The 20,065-nt window shown below is 47.2% G+C and overlaps 1 protein-coding gene across 2 annotated transcripts in view; it reads left to right on the top strand.

The window, feature by feature from the left end:
• tekt2 (tektin 2) overlaps positions 1-10,732 on the top strand; it is a 28,917-nt gene extending 18,185 nt beyond the window's left edge. For both annotated transcript variants that reach the window (XM_085962559.1, XM_085962560.1), the window contains exons 9-10: positions 8,904-8,983; positions 10,230-10,732. In XM_085962559.1, coding sequence (XP_085818685.1) covers positions 8,904-8,983; positions 10,230-10,443 — 294 coding nt within the window. In that variant the 3' untranslated portion in view covers positions 10,444-10,732. The remainder of the gene's footprint in view (positions 1-8,903; positions 8,984-10,229) is intronic.
• The last annotated feature ends 9,333 nt before the right edge of the window (positions 10,733-20,065 follow it).

Raw genomic sequence — 20,065 nt, 5'->3', positions numbered from 1 at the left:
ACTGGTTCGGCCCCAATTGTGTCCAATTCTGGGCACCACACTTTAGGAAGGATGTGAAGGCCTTAGAGGGGGTGCAGAAAAGATTTCCGAGAATGATTCCAGGAATGAGGGATTTTAGTTACATTGATAGACTGGAGAAGCTGGGGTTGTGGAGCAGAGAAGATTGAGCACAGATTTGATAGAGGTGTTCAACATCATGAGGGGTCTGGACAGAGTAGATAGAGAGAAACTGTTCCCATTGGCAGAAGGGTGGAGAACCAAAGGACACAGATTTAAGGTGACTGGCAAAAGAACCAAAGGCGATGCAAGAAAAAACTTTTTTATGCAGCGAGTGGTTAGGATCTGGAAGGGTGGTGGAGGCAGATTCAATCACGGCTTTCAAAAGGGAGTTGGATAAGTATCTGAAGGAAAGAAATTTGCAGGGCTATGGAGAAAGGACAGGGAAGTGGGACTAGCTGAAGGGATCTTGCAGAGAGCTGGCACGGGCTCGACGAGCCGAATGGTCTTCTTCCGTGCTGTAACCATTCTATGATAACCGTCTTCATAAACCACTCTCCCCAACCCCTCCGCCACATCTCAAATAACGTGCAAGGAGCTAATGGACTTTTTTCCCCCACTTAGATTGTTCAGCTGCAGCCCTGCTTTCCACTTCCCTAGCCCTGAACCCACATCTTTCTCAGGTTTCTTTCTTATCTCCCCACATGTCTTCTTGGAGATCATCTCATCCAAGAGACCCACCTCCTACTCCCTTGGCCCCATTCCCACTAAACTGCTGGCCACCCAGCTTTCCTTCCTGGCCCCATGCTAGCTGACATTGTAAATGGTTCCGTCTCCTCAGGTGCTATCCCCTTCCTTTTCATAACCAGTCATGCCATCCTCCTCAAAAAACCCACCTCGACCCCTCTGTCCTTGAAAACTACCACCCCATCTCAAACTTCTCTTTCCTCTCTAAAGTCCTTGGCCTAGAAATTCACTTTGGGCCCGCCAGCTGGCGTGCGCCCAAATGTTAGCGCTGAGCGCGGAGCCAGTTGCGCCTGTCAGATATTCGGCTTTTGCGCCCCAAGTCGGAACCGGGCGCTATTCCAGGGTGTGCCCGCCCCCGCTTGGGGCGCTGAAACTGAATTTCAGCGCTCTAGGCGCCGCTGCGCCACCCGCTGCGCCACCCGCTGCGGTACTGCAGGCCTCCTCCTTCTCTTAAGGGGGAGGTGCCTGCAACGGGGAGATCGCCGCTGGATAGTGCCGGCAAATGAGCCCGGCACCACGGAGAAGTGCCGGGTTCGCGGAAAGCAGCCGGCAATGCCGTGGGGGGGGGGGGGGTGGAGGAGGCCGGGGAAGGAGGTTCGGGCAGGCGGCCGCCGAAAAAGCGGCCGGCCGCACCTCCACCTTAAAGCGCACCACTAAGGCTACAGTACGGCCCCGTTTTCTGATCGCTGTTTGCGGCCGCAACTAAATATGGCGGTCGGGCTGGTAGCGGGGCACTGCGCACACCGATGACGTCATCGGTGGCGGCGCAGCGCTACTGGCTAACGCTGCCATTACCGCAGCGCTGAATATCGGCGAAAGCTCAGCAAGTGGCGCAAAAGCCCTCTTTGGGCGATAACTGGGCGCAAAGCCTACTGAATTCCTAGGCCCTTGAATATGTTTTTGCCTCCCAAATCCATGCTCATCTTTCCTGCAGCTCTATGCTTGAATGGCTCCAATCAGGTTTTCTCCCTGCCACAGCACCAAACCAAAGTCACCAATGCGACTGTGACTGACCTCAAACCCTCTCTGTTCGACCTCTCTGAAACAGTCCACCACACCTTTGTTCACCAATGCTTCTCTTCCATTGTCCAGCTCAGTGGGACAGTCCTCACTTGATTCCACTCTTGCCTATCTGATCATAACATCTTCAGCAATTCCTCCAGAGTCCCCAAAAGATCTATCCTCGGCTCCCTTTCTTCCTGATGTATAGTCTGTCCCTTGGTGACATCATCTGCAGAAATGGGAGTTATCTTCCACATGCAACATAGAAGATTGGAGCAGGAGTAGGCCATTCGGCCCCTCGAGCCTGCTGCGCCATTTAATGAGATCATGGCTGATCATCCAAACTCAGTACCCTGTCACTGCCTTCTCCCCATATCCCTTGATCCCTTTAGCCTTAAGAAATATATCTAACTCCTTCTTGAATATATTTAATGAATTGGCCTCAACTGCCTTCTGTGGTAGAGAATTCCACAGGTTCACCACTCTCTGGCTGAAGAAATTCCTCCTCATCTCTGTCCTAAATGGCTTACCCCTTATCCTTAGACTGTGACCCCTGGTTCTGGACTCCCCCGCCATCGGGAACATCCTTCCTGCATCTAGTCTGTCTAGTCCTGTTAGAATTTTATAAGTTCCAATGAGATCCCCTCTCATTCTTCTAAACTCCAGCGAGTATAAGCCCAATCGACCCAATCTCTCCTCATACGTTATTCCTGCCATCCCAGGTATCAGTCTGGTGAATCTTCACTGCACTCCCTCCATGGCAAGAATATCCTTCCTCAGATAAGGTGACCAAAGCTGCACACAATACTCAAGGTGTGGTCTCACCAAGGCCCTGTACAACTGCAGCAACACGTACGCGGACAACACCCAGCTCTACCTCTCCACAACCTCCGTCAACCCCTCCATTGCATCTGTGTTGTCAGATTGGTTGTTGTGGATGAACTGCAATTTTCTCCAGTTAAATGTTGGGAAGACCCACCACAAAATCTGTACCCTTGTCACCAATTCCATCCCCGTACCTGGCCACTGTCTCCAGCTAAACCAACCTATTAGCAACCTACTACAGATCCTCCCCATAAAAAAGACCACCTACTTCCACCTCCATAACATCACCTGCCTCTGTCCCTGCCCAGCCCGTCTGCTGCTGAAACCCTCATCCATGCCTTTGTGACCTGCAGACTTGACTATTCAAATGCACTCCTGGCTGACCTCCCAATCTTCACTCTAAACGTCAGCAAATCCAAAATTATGCTGCTCATATCCTAACTTGCACCAAGTTCCACTCGCCCATTACCCCTGTCCTTGCTGACCTACATTGGCTCTCGGCCCCCCCAATGGCTCACATTTAAAATTCTCATCCTCATGTTTAAATCCCTCATGGCCTCACCCCTCCCTCTCTCCGTAACCTCTTCCAGCTCAATAAACCCCCACCCCCTGATGACAACTCCATTCCTCGTGCCTCTCCATTGGCAGACGTGCCCCAGACCCCGTTACTCCCTCCCTAAATCTCTCCAACTCTCCATATCCCTCTCGTCTTTAAGAACCTTCTTAAAACCCACCTCTTTGACCGTCACCCTTCCTAATATCTCCTTCCTTGACTCCGTACATTTTATTACACCTCTGTGAAGCGCCTTGGGACATTTTCAACATAGGAAAAGGAGTAGGTTATTCAGCCCCTAGAACCTGTTCCACCATTCAATTAAATCATGGCTGATCTGTGCCTGAGCTCCATTTTCCTGCCTTTTCTTCGTGCCCCTTGATACCCTTTCCTACCAAAAATCTATCGATCTCAGTCTTGAAAATTTCAATTAACTGATCATCCACAGCCTTTTGGGGAGAGAGATCCAGATTTCCACTACCTTTTGTGTGAAGAAATACTTCCAGATTTCACTCCTAACTGGCCTAGCTCTAATTTTATGCCTCCTTGTTCTGGAATCCCCCACCAGAGGAAATAATTTCTTGTAGGAATGTCTAGTTCCTATCAAGAGACTGAGGTCGACTCAGGCGATCAACAAACGATGTTTAATATAAAACAAACTGGGTTTAACAAACCAATGCACGAGAACTACGAAAACAGGTCTAGTCAGTTCGGAGGCTCCACGAGGACTGCTTGGGCGGTCCCATGGCTGGCATCATGACGTCATCACGTTTTTCCCGCCGATGGGGATCACGTGATGAACGGCGTGACGTCATCGCGTTTGCCCGCGCTCTTAAAGAGACCGCGCTCTGTACATGCAAACAGTATATACAAAGATACAGACTCAGGCTGTAGTTAACATATTGTTAAAGGGAATTATATACATTTGATCGGAGTCCCTTAGTGGCTCCGCCACATGCGCCCCCCCCAGAATTGTCTTTAACAGAAAAAGTGAAACGGCGAGGAGGCCTGACAAGCCTGTGAGAGCGACTTCTGTACAGTTGGAGTGGAAGCTGCTGGACGGCGGGCGGGCTGGCGGCGCTTGATCTGGCACGGCGACTGTGGGCGGTCGGCCACGTTTTGGTGGCTGTGCGGTCTCGACCGGGCGGTCAAGGTCCAAGTGTGCCGGCTTCAACCGGTTAACCGAAATGTGGTCCGGTTTACCTCCGATATCCACCGAGAAAGTTTTGTCTCCCGGCTCTAGCACACGGAAAGGACCAGTGTAAGGAGCTTTGAGCAGATCCCGATGAGCGTCGTGGCGGATGAACACATATTCGGCGTTCTTCAGCTCTGCTGGGACGTGGGAGCTCTGAAAGCCGTGATGCGACGTTGGTACTGGTGCAAAACACTTGGCTGCCTCCTGGTGGCTGATGAGTTGATTGGATGCGGACCATGGCTCTGTTGGAGTCGGAAGGAAATCACCTGGTACGCGTAGCGGTTGGCCATAGACGAGCTCTGCCGAGGACGAGCGAAGATCTTCCTTGGGTGCCGTGCGAAGACCCAACAGGACCCATGGTAGCCTGTCCACCCACCCAGCGCCTTGGAGGCTGGCCCTCGGTGCGGCTTTGAGCGACCTGTGAAACCGTTTGCACAGGCCGTTCGCCTGTGGATGGTAGGCTGTGGTGCAATGGAGCTTGATGCCGAGCCCCTGAGCCACTGCGTTCCAGAGCTCAGGAAAATTGTGGTCCACGACCAGAAGAGATGTCCGCCGGTACCCCGAAACGGGCGACCCAAGAGGAGCTGAATGCCCTGGCGACGTCTGCTGAAGTGGTGGATGACAAGGGAACTGCCTCTGGCCATCTAGTGGTGCGGTCTACCATCGTAAGGATGTGTGTAAACCCATGAGAAGGTGGAAGTGGCCCCACCAGGTCCACATTCACGTGATCGAACCGTCGCTCCGGAACAGCGAAGGTGGCCAATGGAGCTTTGACGTGACGCTGCACCTTGGCCTTTTGGCAGACCATGCAGGTGTTGGCCCAGTCGCGGACATCCATATGCATGCCCCGCCAAATGAACTTGGACGACATCAGTCTTTGCGAGGCCTTCATGCCCGAATGTGACAGCCCGTGTATGGCGTCAAACACTTTTCGGCGCCAGGCGACCGGCACAATAGGGCGAGGATCTCCTATGGAGACGTCACAAAGTAGCATGGTGCCTGCGGCGTGGAATTTGACGTCGGCCGCTTGGAGGCTGGAGGGGCTGGTTCGGTAAGCTTGCACCTCTGGATCCGAGGCTTGATCCGCAGCCATGCGGGCATAGTCGATGCCGAGCTGGACTGCCTGAATGGTCGCGCGGGAGAGGCAATCCGCCACCAGGTTGTCTTTACCGGCCACGTGCTGAATATCAGTGGTGAATTCAGAGATAAACGTCAACTGACGTTGTTGTCGGGCTGACCACGGTTCGGCAGTCTTGGCCATAGCGAACGTTAGTGGCTTATGGTCTACAAAAGCAGTGAAAGGACGTCCCTCCAGCAAGAACCGGAAATGGCGGATGGACAGAAAAAGAGCCAGCAACTCCCGGTCGAAGGTACTGTACTTCCGCTCATTTCGCTGTAGTTGACGGCTGAAGAACGCCAGCGGTTGTCACGTTCCATTTACCCACCTGTTCCTGCACTGCGTCGATGGCATAGTCTGACGTGTTGGTGGTGAGGGCGATGGTGGCACCTGGCAGCGGGTGCGCCAGCATGGTCGCGTTGGCGAGAGCGCTTTTTGTGTCAACGAACGCCCGGTCCATGTCGACCGTCCAGCTTACCGGATCCTTGCCAGACTTGCCCTTGAGGGCCTCGTACAGGGGCTGCATGAGCAGAGCTGCCTTAGTAAACCGAGGAACTCCTGCAGGACCTTGATGGTCTGCGGGCGTGGAAAAGATGTTACTGCCTCCACCTTCGTTTGCAAAGGAATTGCGCTGTCCGATGTGATGCGATGCCCCAAAAAATCAATCTGTTGCAGGCCGAACTGGCACTTGGCCGGGTTGATGATCAGGCCGTGTTGGCTGAGGCATCTAAAGAGGGTGCGTAAATGGCAGATGTGCTCCTCTTTGTTGGAACTGGCGATGAGGATGTCGTCGAGGTAGACGAATATAAACTTGAGGTCCCGAAGTACGGAGTCCATCAGGCGCTGGAAAGCCTGTGCAGCGTTCTTCAGTCCAAACGGCATCCGCAGAAATTCGAAAAGGCCGAATGGGGTGATGACTGCAGTTTTCGGGACATCTTGCGGGTGCACGGGGACCTGGTGGTAGCCACGGATAAGGTCGACTTTGGAAAAAATGGTATTTCCTGCCAAATGGGCAGAGAAATCTTGGCTATGAGGGATCGGGTACCGATCAGGAGTAGTGGCGTCGTTTAGGTGTCGGTAGTCGCCGCATGGCCGCCATCCGCCGCCAGGTTTCAGGACAATGTGTAGAGGCGAAGACCAGGGACTATTCGACCGGCAAATAATCCCTAGCCGTTCCATCGTGGCGAACTCCGCTTTCGCAGCCGCGAGCTTGCCAGGTTCGAGGCGCCGGGCCCGTGCGTAGACCGGGGAGCCAGTAGTGGTGATGTGATGTTCGACACCATGTTTCGTGGCCGTGGAGGAGAAGGTGGGTCCGGTCTGGGAAATCTCCTAGCAGGCGAGCGAACTCATCCGGAGGCGGGAACGCACAGGAGACGGTGTGCGACATGGCGTTACTTCGGTGGCAAGGGATGGAGTGGAACGTGGCCGCATTGATTAAACGTCAGTGCCTTACATCAACCAGGAGGCTGTTAGCGCACAAGAAATCCGCACCGAGGATGGCTTGCGAGACCTTGGCCGTGATGAATTCCCAGCAAAACCGCTGGCCGCCGAAACACACCTGGACCCGCCGTCTGCCGAAGGTCCGAATAGCCCTGCCATTAGCCACCTCGAGGGAGAGGCCGTGCCTCCCAGCCTGTATATCAAGATTTGACGCGGGTAGGATGCTACACTGCGCCCCGGTGTTGCAGAGGAAACGTCGACCAGAGAGGGAGTCGGTGATAAACAGAAGCTTTCCAGCATTTCCAATTGCCATCGCAGCCGCGGGGCGCCCATTAGAGCCGGTCCTCTTTTGCCAGAGTTGATGTTGTTTTTTGTTTTTGGGTGAGAAGCTGCAGGGAGGGCGGCAACATCTTGCTTTCGCGCCAAAACGGGCGTGGTAGAAGCACAACCCCGCAGGTTGAGGAGCTGGGGCGGCATCTGTGGGGGATGGGTGCCTCGTGGCAGCGCAGTACTGCTGCGTCAACGCAAAGATCTTGTCCGCTTCGGCAGCAAGCGCTGCGCAGTCTGTGACTTCGGACCGGGCCAGGGCAGCTTGTACTTGCTCCGGTAACTGACTGAGGAAGAGCTCCCTAAAGAGGAAGCATTCCGGTTCGGAGCCAAGGAGCGTGAGCATTTGGCTCATGAGCTCAGACGGCTTGGAGTCCCCGAGGCCGGGCATAGCGAGCAGTCGGCAGGCACGCTCCGACTTCATGAGCCCGAAGACCTGTAACAACCGCCCCTTGATTGTTTCATACTTGCGGTCGTCCGGGGGGTTCTCAAGCAGGCTGACGATCCGCGAGGCGGCGGAGCTGTTGAGTGCGGAGACCACGTAAAAGTAACGGGTCTGATCCGCAACGATGTTCCGTAATGCAAACTGAGCTTCGACCTGGACGAACCACGAAGTCACTTGTTGCTCCCAGAATTGCGGTAGCTTAAATGCAATGGCGTTTGTTTCCATGCTGCGTTCCTTCTGCGAAAACTGTTCGCAAAAGTCAGGGTCACCAATGTAGGAATGTCTAGTTCCTATCAAGAGACTGAGGTCGACTCAGGCGATCAAACAAACGATGTTTAATATAAAATAAACTGGGTTTAACAAACCAATGCACGAGAACTACGAAAACAGGTCTAGTCAGTTCGGAGGCTCCACGAGGACTGCTTGGGCGGTCCCATGGCTGGCGTCATGACGTCATCACGTTTTTCCCGCCGATGGGGGATCACGTGATGAACGGCGTGACGTCATCGCGTTTGCCCGCGCTCTGTACATGCAAACAGTATATACAAAGATACAGACTCAGGCTGTAGTTAACATATTGTTAAAGGGAATTATATACATTTGATCGGAGTCCCTTAGTGGCTCCGCCACATTCTCAATATTTACTCTATCTAATTCCTTTATCATTTCAAACACCGCAATTAGATCACTCCTCAGCCTTCTAAACTCCAGGTAATACAAGCCGAGTTTATGCAACCTGCCCTCATAACTTAACGCTGCACCCCCCTCCAAGGCCGATATATCTTTCCTGATATTTGGTGCCCAAAACTGAACGCAGTGCTCCAGATGGGGCCAGACCCAGGCTCTGTACACGTGAAGCATCACTTCCTCACTTTTGTATTTCAATCCCCCTTGAGAGAAAGGCCAACATTCCATTACTCTTTGTGACTGCTTTTACATTAAAAGCACGATATAAATGCAAGGGTTTTGTCTTAATAGAAATAATATGGTGTAGTGATTTACAGATCAATGCAGTTGCACATTTTCTTAATACAGTATTTACGGGAGGATACAGTTCATGTAATGATTCTGTTTGCACAATGCTGTGTATTAGGACAATCATTGTATATGCTTCAAGATCATGGTAGGGGGGCGGGGGATGGATGCAAGGCAGATATGGGTAAAAGTGAGGGAGAACTATCTTCATCAAATGTAATGCGAGTTGATAAAAATGTCATGATTCCCATTCTAAGTATCATATGCCCTTTTCCCCCAGGCGCAGTATGGACTGATAGACGAGGTTCATCAGTTGGAGGGGACCATCGACGCACTCAAACAGAAACTTGCCCAATCTCAGTATGTTTCATGCTCTCTACTCACAGATTAGCTTGCTATCTTTCCAAGTATCCCATTTCTATATGCAAATCAATTCACTTATTTTTGAGTAAACCAAGTGTAGACTGGTGCCAAAAAGTACTAGTCAGGACAATTGCATTCTTTTTAAAAAGATGCTTTTCAGTAGCATCATTAGTTTTTTAGGTCAGCATCATAGAGGTGTTTTAATATAGGTATACCATGCCTCTTCCCAATACTGTCAATACAGGTATGGTACACTTAAACCATCATAAGTATTGACCTTAGCACTTTTCTATTCATCAAATGAAGTCTTTCTATCCCTGTTGATGTCCTCATTGTTTTTGGATTAAATGTATTTTTATTTATTGTTCTTGTTACCCCCTTCCGATTGCTTGTATTTTCCATCCAAAAGGACTAACAACCTGCCCTCTGCCAAAGTTGTTCTAAAATAAACCACTTAAGGAGGCACATGTGATCTGCTCAGAGTGGTCTGCACTTCTTCCAGGGACTGTTTTCTTTCTGCGTCACTTCATAATGGAGCCGAGATTGGGAATTTGCAAATTTTAACCTGGTTTGTAATGTTCTCTCGCCCAGTGTGTACACCTATGGACTCCACCTTCACCCTACCCCAAGACAACAATTACCTGTGACCAAGCCCAGTGTGCTCAAACACTCTTCCTGTTGGAGAATATCTGAGATTATGTTCATTTTTGCCCTTTGTGCTATGAATGACTTGGTTTTAAAATATGGAACAACAAATATTATTACTTGTATTGAATCTAAGAGACACAATTGGTGGTAGGATATTTAATGATCACAATAGGCCTTTTAATTCATCATATATGTAAATGTAATGTCATACCAGGGAAAATTTTATCTATTTTCTATATTAAGCTATTGCATCTCTTGCGTAATTGGCGACGAGAAGGTTTGCAAGGGCAGCTTGGGTTAAAGCTGTGTCCTGGTGGGGAAGCACCTGGCTTTCGTGTGGTGCCTCCCCAGGGTGGCACAGCCGAGAGGAGTAGGAAACTCCAGCAGCAACTTGCATTGATCTGCTTTACTGGTGTCAGCTGAGAAAGGAAAATGATAACCCCCAATTCTGGAGCTCGAAGTTGTGAGGTTGTGTGAAATGTAGAGTAACTAGGCCAACTGAGATAAATGTTGGAGTTTGCATGAGGCAGAAGAGAAAATCTTCCAGTGACGACAAAGGTTGACAGTTGTTATAATTCTGATTCCTGTGCTTCAGGGATGCTTTGACTTCTCTGTACAAACAACTGGCTCGAGTGCAAGAGGATATCGGCTTCAAGACCCATTCACTCTGTCTTGATAAGCAGAGCTTGGATGTAAGAGCAAAACTAACGACTCCACCCGAGAAATATGTGTCAAAGATAGATAGCTTCACCCGCACACCCAACCGGGAACTGTCTGAAATCAAATGCCGACAACTTGAATTATTATAATAATAATATGGGATCAAGTACAAAAAGGAAAGAAACACTTTGTAATCTAATGCTGCACCTGCTACTATAATGAATATGCAATTACACATGCTGTAATCACACATGGAAATAAATAAATGTATGACATGTCTGTCAGCAAAGTTCATGAGGTTGACAACTGAATGAGAAGAAAACAGTCATCAGGAAATGTAATTTCTACAGGTGATGCCATTAGATTTCTGTATTACAAATCATAAAATTATGAAAACAGTAGCAACCAATGTGCTAAATTAAAGACTATTGGCATTAAGGACTTTTTTTTTTTTTAAATGAACTACCCAAATGGCTTAATAAATAAATGTATGATATGGTACGGTAGAGTCACGCGTTCCAGAATCTAGCTGGTATTGGAAAGGAGGGGGGAAAAATCAATCATTCCTGCTTCCGATTGCTCTCGTTATCTTTACTGGAAAGTGCACGGAGAGCTATCGGAGGAAGGTATCATCTGACTAGGCTGTTATTCCATTCCCCCCATGTTTGAATAACCTGCCAATACTCAGTATCTAGGGTCACATATAAAGAATGCCCACCCTGATAAGGTACTGGAGGGCTACCAGCACCCATAGAACCACACCCCAGCAAACATCAGTACCTCCAGGAAGGGAGGAGAAACAAATTGGAAAACAACAGCACACTTTACAAAAGGGGAGATTTGGATTTCTGTCACAATTTTTCTTTAGGTTGTTTGTATGTACAGGAATTTATGGCTTGCAGACCAATAAGAGGAGCCTACTCTGAGGTGGTTGATTTTCTGCATGTAAGATTTTATATTTTACCAGTTATTTTCTATCTGATAGGTTTGATTCAATCAAACCTGATTCTTTTTGGGTCCAGAGTCAAAACTAGATTCAAAGTTCTTTACTAGACCTGTCCTTTTTTATAAGACACTTTATGGAGAGGGTTAGTCTAATCTTCTAGCACATACATCAAAGAACAGCCTTAAACTCAATGAGGCCATGATCTCAGTTAGTTCATTTCTATGTATATGTATCAGAGTTACATTTTTAAAAAATCAGTAGTGCTCTTTTAAAAAAAGATTCTTTTGTGTTGGCTTTTCTGTTCTTAAATAGCTTTTTCCTCAAGCTATAAGTTGTAAGTGGATGGAAACACATTGAACACTCCTGCTTCTGCTTAGCATTTGTGTTGATATTGGCTTATATTTGACAGCCAGCCAGACTGACTTATCATAGGAATGAGCAGAATTTTTCATCTTAAATTTTGGTTGTTTTCCCCCCTCAAGTTTCATTGCACCCCCACAAATCATGCATGCACATATACAAATACAAAGATCCACAACCAAAAGGACAGGCAAGTGACTGTTCTGCTCCAAGGCATCTCCTGGTGCTGCTTTTCACCTAGTCCTCAGAAAATGTGAAAACAACTAGGTTCGAAGTTTACTCCCTCTCTAGTTGGAAGCTGATGACTTTTGCTCATCGTCTCCCACAGAACCAGGACTGAGCTTGCGAACTTACCATGGATGCAATCTTTAAAAATAAAAAAATTATGTATAATCAGTCTCATCTTTATAGACGGATAAATAATGCAGTAGGTTTCATTTAACCAATACTTCAAAATCCTCGTAATATCCTTCAATTTATGAAGGCAAGACCTTCACTTGCCTTGTGTAGCATCATCTGTATCAGTCATCAAACCGCGACATTGCTGAGACAAATCAGTAGTTAAAATAAAGCAGCCCATACTACCCAGTATTTCTACACGTGTACTACGGTAGAAATTTCTCCAAACTGCTACTGAGGCACAAATTAATTCGGATAAAGGAATAATCAGATAACTTGAATCACTGGAAGTTAAAGGGTTAAATTGCACTGGGTTATAACAATGATTCAAAAAAATGTTTGCCATTGATGAGCAGAAATCAGTTAAATGGAGACACCCCCAAAACATACATTTTACAGCAAAGCTATAGTGAGAAATATCTCGAGTGCTATGCCAATAGTTGGAGCAATCCATTGCTGGTGAAAAATGCTGCTCATTCTGTGGGCACATCTATAATATTAAACATATCTGTGTGCACTTACGATCAATTTACTCCATTATAAATTCCTATATCCATATTTATAACAGAAACTGCCTATGTAAACTTAACCCACATCCTTATCACTCAGAGGCAAGAGTGCTACCATAAAGCCAAGGCTGACACCTAGGAATTTATAATGTAGATGTTACAATATGGACACGATGTACAACTTCAAAAAGGGGACTGAATGATGTCTGCCTTCTAACCCTGCTTCACGTGAAAACTACACTTGGTCTTCACACCTCGTGCAACGCCATATGAAACTGACTAGTGTTTACTAATTGTTTCTTTCAATAAGTTCACTGCTGCCTGTCATTAAGCAAGGACCTGAAATATTTTCGTATAAAAGAGGAAATTGTTCCTAATTAAAATGTAATCTGTTTAGTGTCACTGCAGAGAAAGTACCCCATTGTCTTTTGTTTTTTTTTGCCCTTTTAAATCACTTTTGGTCCTCACATTGTCCATAGAAATGCTTTTGTCTTTTTTTGGTTCTACTGTTTTTGAATTAATAAACAGAAAATACTCCTGTATACAAATGATTTTTTAAAACTTTTCTTTCCAATTTTATTTCTCTCGTGAGAGCATTCTCTCACTCGGTTCCATGGGTGTCACTCACCCTCTGGTAGCTCTCCCAAGTGGTTATTTATGCATGAATATGTTATGTTCCCTCTGGTCCTTGGTGGCGGTCTCTGCCCAGTTTTAACGGCGCCCAGCTGCTTCCCACCGACTTCCAGACCGTTTTGGTCGGGAAGTCGGTCAATGGTATGCTAATGAGGCTCGGCAACTAAATTCGACTGGGCTTCCCTGCTGCCGCTCCCACGTGGGCCGGCCTCTCACCAGGTCACATTGCCTGCCTGGGACTTAAAATGACCACCTCCCCAACCCCAGCTGTCACTGATCCCCCTCTTATTATTTTCTTTGACTTTGCTTCTTATAACGAAAGATAGCTATGAACAAGAAAATGTGCAAAGGGCCCATTGCAATGGTAGCGCGCTGACTTTTTTAGGCATGTACCACTGTCAAAAACGTCACCAGCCATAACTACCAACTCCATGTTCCAATCTCTCCAATTAGGTTTCCACCCCTACCACAGCACTGAAACAGCCCAAATCAAAGTCACAAATGAGGCCATGGTGTCTTATGCCTCCTTGTCCTCCTCGACTTCTCTGCAGCCTATGCACAGTCAACATAAGAACATAATAGGAGCAGGAGTAGGCCATACAGCCCCTCAAGCCTGCTCCGCCATTCAATAAGATCCTGGCTGATTATCGACCTCAACTTCACTTTCCCGCCCGATCTCCATAATCCTTGATCACCCTAGAGTCCAAAAATCTATCGATCTCAGCCTTGCATACACTCAAAGACTCAGCATCCACAGCCCTCTGGGGCAGAGAATTCCAAAGATTCACAACCATCTGAGTGAAGAAATTTCTCCCCATCTCGGTCTTAAATGGCTTACCCTTTATCCTGAGACTATGCCCCCTAGTTCTAGACACTCCAGCCAGGGGGAACAACCTCTCAGCATCTACCCTGTCAATCCCCTTCAGAATCTTGTATGTTTCAATGAGATCACCTCTCATTCTTCTAAACGCCAGAGAGTACAGGCCCATTCTACACAATCTCTCATCATAGGATAGCTCTCTCATCCCAGGAATCATCCGTGCCACACAAGTGCCAGGCAATGACTATCTCCAACAAGCAAGCATCTAACCACTGCCCCTTGGCATTCAACGGCATTACCATCACCAAATCCCCCACATCAATATCCTGGGGGTCACCATTGACCAAAAACTTAACTGGGCCAGCCACATAAATACTGTGGCAACAAGAGCAGATCAGAGGCTGGGTATTCTGCGGCGGGTGCCTCACCTCCTGACTCCCCAAAGCCTTTCCACCATCTACAAGGCACAAGTCAGTAGTGTGATGGGATACTCTCCACTTGCCTGGATGAGTGCAGCTCCAACAACACTCAAGAAACTCAACACCATCCAAGACATAGAAACATAGAAGATAGGAGCAGGAGTAGGCCATTCGGCCCTTCGAGCCTGCTCCGCCATTCAACGAGATCATGGCTGATCATCCAAACCCTAGCACCCGGTCCCTACACCGACAGCCATCCACCCAAGCCCCATCCCCGTAACCCCGTAACCCCACGTATTTAATCCCCCCTAACACTAAGGGTCAATTTTTTTATCATGGCCAATCAACCTAACCCGCACATCTTTGGACAAAGCAGCCCACTTGATTGGCACCCCATCCATCACCTTAAACATTCACTCCTTCCACCACCAGCGTACCATGGCTGCAGTGTGTACCATCTACAAGATGCACTGCAGCAATTCGCCAAAGCTTCTAAGCCAGCACCTCCCAAACCCGCGACCTCTACCACCTAGAAGGACAAGGGCAGCAGTCACATGGGAAGGCCACCACCTCCAAGTCACACACCATCCTGACTTGGAAGTATATCATTGTTCCTTCATCGTTGCTGGGTCAAAATCCAGGAACTCCCTCCCTAACAGTACTGTGGGAGTACCTTCACCACATGGACGGCAGCAGTTCAAGGCAGCAGCTCACCACCACCTTCTCGAGGGCAACTAGGGATGGGCAATAAATGCTGGTCTTGCCAGCGACGCCCACATCCCATGAACAAATATAATAAAAAATCTCGTGAACCTTCGTTGCACCGCCTCCAAGGCAAGTATATCCTTCCTTAGATAAGGAGACCAAAACTGTGCACAGTACTCCAGGTGTGGTCTCACCAAGGCCCTGTACAATTGTAGCAAGACTTCCTTACTCTTATACTTCAACACTCTTGCAATAAAAGCCAACATGCCATTTGCCTTCCTTATTGCTTGCTGTACCTGCATGCTAGTTTTCTGTGTTTCCTGCACGAGGACAGCCAAATCTCTCTGAACACCAACATTTAAATGTTTCTCACCATTTAAAAAATATTCTGTTTTTCTATTCTTCCTACCAAAGTGAATAACCTCACATTTCCCTACATTATACGCCATCTGCCACCTTACTGCCCACTCACTCAGTCTATTTATATCCCTTTTCAGACTCTGTGTTCTCCTCACAGCTTACTGTCCCACCTAGCTTTGTATCATCAGCAAACTTGGATACATTACACTCGGTCCCTTCAGCTAGGTCATTAATATAGATTGTAAATAGCTGAGGCCCCAGCACTGATTCTTGTGGCACCCCACTAGTTACAGCCTGCCAACCTGAAAAAGACCCCTTTATCCCTAATCTCTGTTTTCTGTCTGTTAACCAATCCTCTATCCATGCTATTTATATTACCCCCAACCCCATGAGCCCTTATCTTGTGTAATAACCTTTTATGTGGCACCTTATCGAATGCCTTTTGAAATCCAAAATATACTACATCCGCTGGTCCCCCTTTATCTACCCTGCTAGTTACATCTTCAAAAAACTCTAATAAATTTGTCAAACACGATTTCCCTTTCATAAAACCATGTTGACTCTGCCTGATCATGTGATGATTTTCTAAGTGCCCTGATACCACTTCCTTAACAATGGATTCCAGCATTTTCCTGACGACTGATGTCAGGCTAACTGGCCTGTAGTTCCCTGTTTTCTCTTTCCCTCCTTTCTTGAATAGCGGTGTTACATTTGCAACCTTCCAATCTGCTGGGACCCTCCTAGAATCCAGGGGAATTTTGGAAGATCAAAATCAATGCATCCATTATCTCTGCAGCCACCTCTTTTGGAACCCTAGGATGTAGGCCGTCAGGTCCAGGGGATTTGTTGGCTTTTAGTCCCATTAGTTTCTCTAGTACTTTTTCTCTACTTATATTAATTACGTTAAGTTCCTCACCCTCATTGGACCCTTGGTTCCCCACCATTTTTGGTATAGAAACATAGAAAAACAGGAGCAGGAGTAGGCCATTCGGCCCTTCGAGCCTGCTCCGCCATTCAATATGATCATGGCTGATCCTCTATCTCAATACCATATTCCCGTTCTCTCCCCATACCCCTCGATGCCTTTTGTGTCTCGAAATCTATCTCCTTCTTAAATATATTCAGTGACTTGGTCCACTCTCATTCTTCTAAACTCTAGTGACTACAGGCCTAGTCAACCCAATCTCTCCTTACTTTTGCTACTCTCTTTTTACATACTTGTAGAAGCTCTTACAATCTGTTTTTATATTTCTTGCTAGTTTTCTCTAATCTATTTTTTCCCTTTTTATCAATTTTATGGTCATCCTTTGCTGGTTTCTGAAACTCTACCAATCCTCAGGCTTACTACTATTCTTCACAAGATTATAAGCTTCTTCTTTCAATCTAATGCTATCCTTAGCTTCTTTAGTTAGCCACGGATGGATCACTTTTCCCGTGGAGTTTTTGTTTCTCAATGGAATGTATTTTTGTTGAGAATTATGAAATATTTCTTTAAATGCTAGCCACACCTTTTAATCTATTTTTCCAATCTACCTTAGCCAACTCACCCCCTCATACCTATGTAATTGTCTTTATTTAAGTTTAAGACTCTGGTTTCGGACTTAGGCAAGTCACTCTCAAATTTAACGTGAAATTCTATCATATTATGATCACTCTGCCCCAGAGGATCCTTTCGTATGAGATTGCTAATTAACCCTGTCTCATTACAAGATCTAAAATAGCCTGTTCCCTGGTTGGTTCCATGACGTATTGTTCTCGGAAACTGTCATGAATGCATTCCATGAACTCGTCCTCCAGACTACCTTTGCCAATTTGATTTGTCCAGTCTATATGAAGATTATCCATGATTACTGCATTACCTTTGTTACAAGTTCCTACTATTTCTTGATTAATATTCTGTCCAACAGTACAGCTACTGGTAGGGGGCCTATATATCACTCTCACCAGTGTTTTCTGCCCCTTGTTATTCCTCATCTCCACCCATACTGATTCTACTTCCGAGAGATCTTCCGAGCCAAGATCCTTTCTCTCTACTGTCCTTAGGTCATCCTTTATTATCAGGGCTGCACCCCCTCCTTTTCCATTTTGCCTGTCTTTTTGAAATGTCAAGTACCCTGGAACATTTAATTCCAAACCTTGGTCACCTTGCAACCACGTCTCTGTAATGGCTATTAGATCAAACCCGTTTATCTCTATTTGTGCAACTAGTTTGTCTATCTTGTTATGAATGCTTTGTGCATTCAGATAAAGAGCCTTTAATTTAAATTTTTTACCATTATTCCCTGCTTTGACCTTATTCTTTGCTGCACTGCTACCGTTAAACTCTCTGTCCCTTCCTGTCACACTCTGCTTATTTTTACCCAAATCGCTACTCTGCTCGATTGCCTTGATCTTTCTCTTTAGATTTCTAAATATACCCTCACCTAACCCCTCCCCCCACCTTTTTTAGTTAACCACACCATTTTCCGCTGACCCCTCAATTCCATTGTCCAGTTCAGTGGGACTAGCCTCACTTGGTTCCACTCTTACCTATCCAGTCATAGCCAGAGCATCTTCAGCAATGGCTTCACTTCCCCGCACCCGCACTTAACTCCCGAGTAATCCAAGGATCTGTCCTTGGCCCCCCCTCTTCCTTATCTACATGCTACCCCTTGGTGACATCATCCGCAGACATGGGGTCAGCTTCTACGCATATGCTGATGGCCTCCAGCTCCACCACCTCTCTCAACCTTTCCTTGTCTTTCTGCTGTCAGACTGCTTGTCTGACATTCAATAAATGGATTAACCGCAATTTCCTCCAGTTAAACAATTGGGAAGACTGAAACCGATGTCTTCAGTACCCGCCACAAACACCATCCCGTTGCCATTGATTTCATCCCCCTTCTTGGCATTGTCTCAGGCTGAACCAGACAGATTGCAACTGTAGCATCCTATTTGACCCCTAGCTAAACTTCCGACTCCATATCCTCTCGATCACAAAGACCACCTACATCCACCTCCATAACATAGACTACCTCTGCCCTTATCTCAGCCCATAACTTTGTCACCTCCAGACTCAACAATTTCAATGCTTCCCTGGCTGGCTTCCCATCCTTTAGCCTCCTATCCTCCAGCCTCCTGAAGGTTCAGCTTGTCCAAAGCTCTGCTGCCAATATCCTATCCGGCATGGAGTCCCACTTATCCATCAATCCTGTCCTTGTGACCTATACTGGCTCTTGGTCTGCCAACACTTCCAATTTAAAATTCACATCCTCGTGTTTAAATCCCTTCACGGTCTCGCCCCTCTCTATCTCTGTAACCTCCCCCCAGCCCTATAACCCCCCTGCTCATCTGACTCTGACTTCTTCTGCACCCCCCTCCCTTTGCCCCAGCATTGGTGGTCGTACCTTCAGCTGTCTAGGCCCTATGCTTTGGAATTAATCCCTCTCATCCTTTGACCTGCCTTAAAACCCACCTCTTTAACCAGGTATTTGGCCACCCCTTCTAAAATCTCCTTCTTTGGGTCAGCATTCATTGTGGTTTGTCTCTGAAGCACCTTGGGATGTTTTTCCATTTTAATGGCGCTACATAAATGGAGGTTGTTGTAACGAAAGGAGGGCAAGTTCACTCATTAAATTAAATAAATAAAACTCTTCTTAACTTCCAAGAACATTTATTTGACACAATCTGTGTGAACCGAAAGTATGTGGGCGTCTGATTGGTAGAGTTTAGTTCCTCTTCCTGTTGAAGTCTTTTGATAAGTAGATAATACAGAAAAAGGAGACCCAATTCTGCAGATGCCTCCTGGCTAAGATCACCCCAATGCATTTTCTCCATACAAGTAGCCGGAGATGGATATTTACAGGGCAGCTGAAGGCACGACCACTAATGATGGGGCAAAGGGAGGGGGTGCATAAAGAATCAGAGGAGCAGGGTGTTCAGGGGGGTTGTAAATTAATACAACATAATAAAGTGACAGACCTCAATCCATGTTCAATTCGTTGATCTCAGCGGGCTAGTAGCCCTTAGGTTGGGGAAGGGAAGGACAGCCAGGGTTCCTGCTCCGAATACTATCCACTGTCCCATGTGAGTACGGCTGGATTTGGCTAAGATGCATTGCACGACCAAGTAGCGCACCGACACTTATTGCCTCGGCTCAGACATGAAGAATGACTTCGATGAAACACCGGAGGCTTGCAACTGGAAAGAAAACTGGAAAAATAAACAACTAAAACAATGAATTTTCAAATCTTGAATCCCAATCTCACTTGTTCATGATGTTTAGCGTCTTCTCTCCACCAGACGGCGTCAGCGTTCTTCCATTACCCTTTCCACATGCTCATTAAAATAGAGGAAAGATAGTTGTGATATTAATCTTATCCCGCAGTTATCAATAATATAATGTATTAGCCCGATCAATAAGCAGGATTTATGATCGGAGAGGTGACCTTAAATCCTCTTTGGTTGCTATGAATTGATGGCTATTGAAGGAAGTCGGGGGATGTGCCGGTGATTGACAAGCTCAGCAGCCAATAGGGAAGTAAATGTTTGTTTCAAAGGCGGGTACGGGCGACGGGTGTGCCAATGGGACGGCGAGAGGGCGTGTCCCCGAGTCCCAAGTGGATACATTGTGAGCGGGGA

This window comes from Somniosus microcephalus, chromosome 20, assembly GCF_052327205.1.
Source record: "Somniosus microcephalus isolate GS21.2 chromosome 20, FLI_Smic_1.0, whole genome shotgun sequence".
NCBI classification, from domain to species: Eukaryota; Metazoa; Chordata; class Chondrichthyes; order Squaliformes; family Somniosidae; genus Somniosus; species Somniosus microcephalus.
This window is presented reverse-complemented; position numbering and strand designations above follow the sequence as displayed.